We start from the raw sequence: 8495 nt of genomic DNA on the forward strand, positions 1-8495 counted from the left end.
AAACAGTCCAGCTCCTTGGGGAAATTACTTTCCAATCAGTTTCCTAGAACCTCAATTCCCCCTCTATAAAATAGAGATAATGACAGTACTGACTTCATAATACTGTGATCAGATGAAAATGAGGTTATCTGTTAAGAATTTGGTCCACGTCTGGTAAGTGATCAATATATATATTTCTTAATGTTCCAGCACAAATGCTCCTTCTCACATAACACTTTCTCTATTCCCCTTAGTAGGAAATAATTCTTCTCCTTTTATATTCCTCAAGCACGTACCACATTCTACCTTATATTGTGTTTAGTGGTATCCGTTTCCCCTGCCGTGTGGTAAACTCCCTGGCAAATTCAGGAGGGACTGAGTCATAGTTATTTCTGTATTTCTCACTCTGTCATCTACACACAGATCTTAATTTTCAATGAAAAATAATCTCTGTCCCACTTCCTTTAACAGCACTTGAAATTCCTCCATTCAAGATCATGTTTTCTAGTTACTAAAGGCTTTTTGGGTGTTCTGCTTCCCTATTAGGATCGAGAAGGATAACACGCCTTCTTTTGAGGGGGTAATACCTTAGCAAGCCATTGCCATTGGCCAAATTAGGAAGACTGCCAGAATGCAACCCCAAAATCTGTAACAGGACAGAACACGCTAGAAGGAGGGCAAGGGGTGCCAAAGGTTAAGCAAGTGAGTCCAGACACCCGTTTTGCCCGATCACAGTTTTCTCCAGGTCTTGGGCAGGGGAAAGGCAAGCCCCTTACATATTCCCAGAAGGAGAAGGTGATCGTGCTCCAGGCAGATCAAACCGGGCTGGATTTAACAGAGCCACACAGGGGACAGAGCGGGCATGACTGGCCTCCTGCTTAGCAGGGTCAGTGGCACCGAAGAGCAGAGTGAATGGATCTGCTGTGTGTCTCAGTCACTCCCGTAACCGTGGGGCTTCTGTTTCACTTCTCTTTCCTGCAGCACTTTGTCAGCGAGCGTAAATATGATGAAGAGCTCGGGAAAGCTGCCCGGTTCTCCTGTGACATTGAACAGCTAAAGGCCCAAATCATGCTCTGCGGAGAAAGTGAGTTTTGCATACTTGCTAAATAATTCTGTGTGAGTAAGCTCGGTGCTATTTGGAGTTGACATGGGAAATGTCAGGTGTGCGGTCCCCCAGCAGGGCTAAAGCAAGGTCTGAAGAGATTTAATGATCTGAGGTCACGACACAAGTCACTAGAAATGTCAAGATTTGAACTTAGAGTCTTCAAATGCCACTGCCCATCAGTAAATCCCCAGGATTTATGAAGCAGAACAGAACAGGTCAACTAGTCTGTATCTTCGGCAAACTTTTCTTAAGCACTGCCAGATAAACTGCCTCTCTGATTTCCAATAGCCTGGTTCCACAGAGACCGGTTACACTGAGAGCCAGTCTCCCTCCTGTCGTAAAGGGCCAGCTGTTGTACGCGTGCTGCCCAGCAGGGCCCTGAGCCTCTCCCCTGGGCGGGTCTCTGTGCTTGCCGAGGGAAGTCTGCAGATAATGAAAGACTTCACTTCAACCATTAGCTTCAGTCTTGTTCGCTATTAAGCCTTATTTAGAGCAGTTAATGTGCAACAAAACTGGCTGATCTTTTTTTCTCCTGCTCCAGCCCACCCATCAGGGGAGGGGGGAATGAACAGTGAAATGGCTTTAAGGACGGGCCCAAGGAGGAAAAGGAGGACTGGTGAGGGACGTGGATTACCCACAGCCTCAGAGTCAGCTGAGAATTTGAGATTTGGCTGCACTTTTTTTTTTCCAAAGTCGGAAGTGCTTTTTTTTTTTTCTGAGTATAAAAAAAGAGAAGCTTGATCTAAAAATTAGAGAACTGTATTAAATAGAACATGACATTACTTTTATGTATCCCTCGCACTTTTTATGCACGTTTCATTTGTGTAAGTTATATATTACATCTATCATGATACTACATGTTACAATTTATTATACTATACTACATAATACATAGTAATATGATTCGCTTTTATCATTTCACAGCATACGGTTGAGATTTTTCCATGTCAACGTATTTAACTCATAATTTATATAAATATAACTGACATAACCAGTCGCCTGATTGTGGACATTTAGGTTGCTCCCAACTTTTTCACCATTAAAATAACACCGCTGTAAGCATCCTTGTTCATGTATCTTTGGCAGTTACCTGATTTTCTGACTGCGTTTCTTTTTTTTTAAGATCTTATCTTTCAGTAATCTTTACATATAACATGGGTCTTGAACTCACAACCCCGAGATCAAGAGTCACATGCTCTACCAACTGAGCCAGCCGGGCGCCCCCTGATGGCATTTTTTTTCAATTATTTTCCTTTTTTTTTCCTATGTGTTCCCTCCCTTATGTCATAATCTACCCGTTTATCATTCTCTAACCCCAGCGTTTGCCCCATTTCTAAAAAAGCACAGTCCGGTTCACAGTTGGACATTTAACTGTCCGTGCAAGTTTCCACTTCAGCCTGGTGATGAATGAGACCCTGATGCCAAGTGACTGTCACTGGCTGAGGAGGTGTGATGGGTGCGGCTTCACCCGCTTTCCTCTAGAGAGCACTCCCAGTGCCATCTAGTGAGACGAACAATCCCGTACCAAACACCAAGGGTCCACCTGGGAGACAACCTCCCCTGTTGGAGAGAGTCGTCCTACCGGCTCAGCTTTGTTGAGAGCACACTGAAAACCCACAGCTAATGAACAGAAAAGAGTCATCTCTGAGATGTGGGAAATAATGACTGTCCCCCCCCCATGAAACTGAATCTAGTGAGCACTAGAGTCATTGAAATCCCCCCTGGTCATGTTTGGACAGTCCCCAGTGGGCTGTCACATCTTACCTATAAATGAGGGAACTAGAGATGCATCCATGTCCTTTCCATTTCTAATGTTCTATGATCCTTACTGGTCACTGCTAATCCTCTGGAAGAACCTTAGGATGAAGTCTGATCCAACACAGGTAGCAGAGAAAATTGCTCTTAAAAATTGGTGACAATTTTAAGATTCAAAGGTCTGACTGTCGAGCATGGCAGTCAAATTCCGGTGAACGGTGAGAGGGAGGTCATAACTTCATCCTTGAGTGGTTCCCTCCGGCCCTGATTCGGCATCATCACACAGAAATCATCCCATCCCAAACCACCTCTTTCAAAACCAGCGGGGATGGGGATCATCAACACTGAACAGACCAGCCCGCTGGGATCTGTGTGGTTAGTCGCATTGACTTTGGCATTGGGATCGGTGCCCATCTGCAGCGGAGCTGTAGAAAATGGCGTCGAGAAAAAGCGGATAATGTGGCTCTGGTGGAATCTGAACAGTGCTTTAGGGCATGTTTGGGGCCAGCAGGCCTGGCTCCTTCGTTGTACAATATGCATGACCCAGGGTGACAAAATGCCTGACACCCAGCAGAACACGCACATACCCTCATGCGTCCCGGTCCTCCTGCGTCTCCGCAGCACCCACTCGTCTAGCGAGCTGACGGCAGGCCCGGGCTTGGGAACGGGAACCCGAGAGGCAGAATACACTTGTGCACGGGCAGGAGAGGGTACGTCAAGATTTCATTGTCTCTCTTCTTTCTGTGGTTCCTCACCTAAGGAATAATATTACAGTCGCTCAGATATGTCTTCTTATTTCCCAGCTTGGATGATTATGCTGTAATCACAGTCCAGTGACTCTCACGGAATTTTGCTGGTCTCCCAAACACGGAAGTGCCCTTTCAAATGACATCTATAACAAACAAACAAACAAACAAACAAAACAGTGTTTTTTGAAGCTCCTGCCAGGGTCTCCCCATCTGCTAAGGGGTTACTGAGGCAGGAGGGTTCATGGCACGGCCCATAACGCCACGCGCTTTCTTGTTGCAGTTACACACCCAAAGAACAACTATTCCTCAAGAACTCCCTGCAGCTCCCTGCTGCCCCTGCTGAACGCCCACGCAGCAACCTCTGGAAAACAGAGTCACTTTACCCGAAAATCGTCCAATCACAACAAGCCCTCGGAGGGTAAAGCTGCAAACCCAAAAATGGCGAGCAACCTTCCCAGTGCTGCCGACAGCTCTCACCAGGCCGTGCCAGCTAATAAGCAGGTGAGCCCGTGTGGGGAGGCCAGCGTGCGCTGCCTCCGGGGGTCCTGCAGACCCCGGTGCTGGGAGGAAACTACCTGCCTGACTTCGGAGGCCTCTGTCTGCCAGCCGGCCTCACAGAAGCCCCCTGGTCCATCCATCCCCGTTTCACAGGCCCTTTCCCAGGTGGACAAGGTAGCCCTCATACACATTGGCATTAGCAGCGTCTGTCTGAAGGAGCCAGCTTTTCTTGTGCCTTTGAGGCCACCCCCCGCCCCCAAGCCCCAGTACCTGGCCCGTGTGCAGAAGGGACTCACACGGATGTGGGAACAAGATTCCGTACCTGGCCACTGGCTTTGTTGGTGAAAGGAAATCTGGCATCTGTTGGATCCTTGAATTCCCATTTATGTGTAGTTTGTCAGTAAGAGGCCAAAGTTAGTTCAAACTTCCCTCTCTTCTTTTGGGCTTTTGGTAAAGAGAATATATTTCAAAATGACATTATTAATTCCTCTCTGCCGTAGCACCTAAAAATACGTGTCCAAAGGTCAGTCTTCCTTCTTTCCTTCTGTTCCTCTACTATATGCCTGAGAAGTGATTTCCCCCGTATCATTAGAGGACGAACAAGACATGGGACTTGATGATACAGACGTTGGGCACGCTATAAAGACACCTTTAATGATCTCTAAGAAAGAGAGCTCAAATAAAGAGACGTTTTTAAAGCATTCCAAAATCCTCGTTTTCTAGCAAGTGCCCTGGTGGATTCTGTGGTCTAGGGTTATGAATGACACTGACAGGCATTTCTCTGGGCCCAGATGTCTTTCCCAACATTAAAACAGCACTTTGACAAGGAGCATTTCATATATTCATGGGCTAAAGATCATAATCGGATCTGTTTTACTTGTCATCTAAACACATCTTCACAGCTTTTGTTCTTTGGTCATTATTAAACCTCATACGAAAAGTAAGTCTAAAATTTAGTCCGGGTTTCCCTTTCACTTCTCTAAAAACAAAAGAAGCCAAATTAAATGCGATCTACATAGATACTTTTTCAGCTCACGGTTACCATTTCCAATAAAGCATTTCAGGCAATGGCTCATTGAAATGGAAATATACTTCCATATGGAAGCCAGAGTGCTGCAGACCCAGACAAGAAGGGTCCTTGGGGCAGGCCCTTCGATTTGGAGTAACCCCTTCTGGTCCTCTCCCAGCCACAGCCCTCCTGTTGGAGCAAGACTGAGGAGATGTCATTATTCAGAATCTGTACTCTCCCTTCTGGAAAGTGCTCCAAATTCTCCAGATCCTGGAATTCTAGGGCCCAAAGCCTACTCTCAGGGTCTGTTTGGACCATTTCCCTGGATATTGCACCCTGAGAGCCAACCATACTACCAGTGTGCACACCCTTAGGTCCAGAGGGAGGATTATTTGTGGGGGGTGAGGATGAAGCTTAAGTGTGCAGGCTAGAGGGTCCATATTCATGTGTGCAAGGCCCACTCACAATGTGGGAAGGAGTCAGAGCAGGGAAGAGATAGTATTCACTCATGCGGTATATGGGCCTGCCTTTGTACTCTTGCCCTGGGTCCTGAATGATGAGGGGTGGGTCTGCCCTAAACCTATGCTATCCAGTCACAAAGCACAAATTGAGAACTTTATATGTTTATAAGTCATAAAATCACACATTTTAATAATAGAAATTTGATTTTCAATAAAGGTCTCTGTTCATGGAACAACCTGTTTATGAATCTTGTCAGGAGACCATGTGCGAAATGAGAATGGCTCTGTCATTTCCTAACTGTAGACCTTGGGCAAGTCCCTTAAATTCATTATCCTCATCTATAAAATGAAGCAAATAATAGCAACTATCTTAAAGGGTGAGTGTGATGATACACAAGATGGTGCCTTGCGGGAGGCCTGGTACACTGCAAGCACTCTGTGAATGTTGACTGTTGTTGACCTCAAGGAGTTCAGATATCCTTCCCTTGTACAGGGACAGACATGCGGACCATTGTTTCCTCTCTACTCTTCCATTTATGTTCTTGGCGGCTGATTTGTTGAAGGTTGCCAGTTTTCCAGTATGATGCTTCAGAACTCATGTTGGCTGAGAACTACAAAAAGTTTAGAAGAAGAACTAATCACCTGTAGGAAAATACACATCACCTCTAAGTCCTGCCTGGATCTACCAGAGAGACCCCATCCTTGTATTTACCAAGATAATATTTCTAAGCTATGGTATTTGTTTTGAGATAAAAGTAGAAAAACTGCTTTAGAGGAGAAAACTTACAAGCTAAATTTTAAGCAGAATTTTACATTTTTCTTATATATATAATGAGAAATCATATACATAATCTATTTAGAAGGTCCAAGAAATTTTCATGGTAGACAATCATCATTGCCCTGCCTCTGTGTTAACATTTCACTCCATTATATTTTAGGCGTACTTTATGGGGTTTATTTGGTTCTGGAATTGTCTCTCTTAGACTTCTGAAACCTCTCTTCGAACCTCGACTTCCAAACCTCTCTTCCTCTCAGTAATTTCCTTGGAGTTCCACTTACAGGACAGTCCACTCTTCTTTTAAGCTTGAGGACTGTATCAGCTCGACCCCATTTGCATGTGGACGTACCCCTCTAGGGTACGCAGAAGCTCACCTGTGGCCTAGGGGTTTGGTTTCCCGGCTGTCCCCTGGGGATTGTTGGCATCTAATACCTGTCTCTTTTCCTTTTTTGGCAGAATGGGTCTTCTAGCCAGAGACGAAGATTTAACCCCCAGTACCATAACAACAGGCTAAATGGGTCGGCCAAGCCGCAGGGCGGCGGCAGTGAAGCCGAGCTGATGACAAAGGGCAGCAGCCGCCACGAGCACAGGAGACAGCCACACAACGGCTACCGTCCCAAAAACAAAGGCGGCGCCAAAAGCCAAGAAGCCCCCTTGGGGACAAAGACCCCCGAGGCCCCAGCCCATCCGGAGAAGCCCCGTCGAAGGCAGCACACTGGAGACAACTCGGAGGCCAGGCCTTTCCGGGGTAACGTCGCTAGGGTTTCACAGTGCAATCTCTGCCCCACGAGAATAGAAGTTTCCACAGATGCTGCGGTCCTCTCGGTCCCGGCCGTGACGTTGGTGGCCTGAGCTAGGAGGGAAGAAAAAAAAAGCAGTTTTCACTCAGTTTTGGTTCCCTGCCCGAGGTGCTGACCCAATTCGCTGCCAAAAGAGAGTCAATCAGAATATACAGACCCTATATGGTTGTGTCATCCTCTCTTAATCGTTTTTACTAATTCTAATAATCAGCTCTAGCTTGCTTTCATAACTTTCATGGCTTTGCTTGATCTGTTGACGCTTTTTCTCATCAAGACATTGCAGCATTTTAGCCAGGCGGTATTTACTCATTTGTGGGGAAAATCAAGATGTGGCGACAGATCAGAGGTTCAGTAGCAACCTGTGTTGTAGCAGTGATGTCAGTCCATCGATTGTCTTTAGAGAGTTAATGTTGGAAAGAAAAAAATTCTTACTGATCAGACAAACATGATCTGCTGAAGACACATGCGCTTTTGTAGAATTTAACATCTGGTGTTTTTCTGAAAAAATATATATACATATATTGCTTTATTTGAAACAAATTAAAATATGCTGCATTTGACACCTGGCTTGCTTTTCTTATTAATGCCCACTTTATTATCCAATGTAGGACTTCCACGCAAACTTGAGGGATTGTGGGACAGAGCTCTCCACAATACTCTTGCTCTTAGGACAAGTACTTTTTCAGAAAAAAGCAATGCCTCACAATGGCCCTGGCCAGTACGTTGCCCACCTATGTAGGTGGGTATGCACCCCAGTCATCCTAGACACCATGTGGTAGTTTGGAAACCTTGGTTGCAAGAACCATAAAGCTCAGCCCAGCCTCGTTTAAACAATAAAGACAATTTATTGGTTCAGTGACTGAAAAGTCCAGCAACAAAGTATGCCTTGGGTCCAATTTGGTCAGGACTCCAGCTCATTTCTCTTGATTAGCTCAGCTCTCCTTCCTCCTTAGGCTGACATTGTGTTCAGAGTGATGGCAAATAGCTACCTTACTTCTAGTATTCAAGTCCATCCCCTGCACTGTCCAGAAAAAAAGAGAGGCTCTCCAGGTAGCATCCCCGTGGAGCAAGTGTCCTTGTCAGAAGTCCCTGCAAAAACATTCTCTGCGAGGCTCTTGGAAATCACTGGCCCAGATTGCTTGTAGGCTTGTCACTAAACCAATCACCAAAATGGGGGAGGGGGTGGCAAATAAGATGTACTAATTAGTACAGACCGATTGGATCCCAGCCCTAGAGCTGGGGTGTGGCCAGCTCCCCAGAAGCACAGGGGCCCTGTGGGAAGAGCTATGGTTTCCTCAGGAAGGGAGAATGGATGCTGGGGAGCCCAAGTCCCAGAGAACCCCAAATCCCCTATCTTTGGC

The 8495-nt window shown here is 45.9% G+C and overlaps 1 protein-coding gene across 7 annotated transcripts in view; it reads left to right on the forward strand.

Moving 5' to 3' along the window:
• SPATS2L (spermatogenesis associated serine rich 2 like) overlaps positions 1 to 7694 on the forward strand; it is a 160018-nt gene extending 152324 nt beyond the window's left edge. For all 7 annotated transcript variants that reach the window (XM_027589995.1, XM_027590001.1, XM_027590000.2 and 4 more), the window contains 3 exons: positions 961 to 1063; positions 3869 to 4089; positions 6791 to 7694. In XM_027589995.1, the coding sequence (XP_027445796.1) occupies positions 961 to 1063; positions 3869 to 4089; positions 6791 to 7186 (720 nt within the window). In that variant the 3' untranslated portion in view covers positions 7187 to 7694. The remainder of the gene's footprint in view (positions 1 to 960; positions 1064 to 3868; positions 4090 to 6790) is intronic.
• Positions 7695 to 8495: the final 801 nt, after the last annotated feature.

Source organism: Zalophus californianus, chromosome 3 (assembly GCF_009762305.2).
Source record: "Zalophus californianus isolate mZalCal1 chromosome 3, mZalCal1.pri.v2, whole genome shotgun sequence".
In the NCBI taxonomy this organism is placed as follows: Eukaryota; Metazoa; Chordata; class Mammalia; order Carnivora; family Otariidae; genus Zalophus; species Zalophus californianus.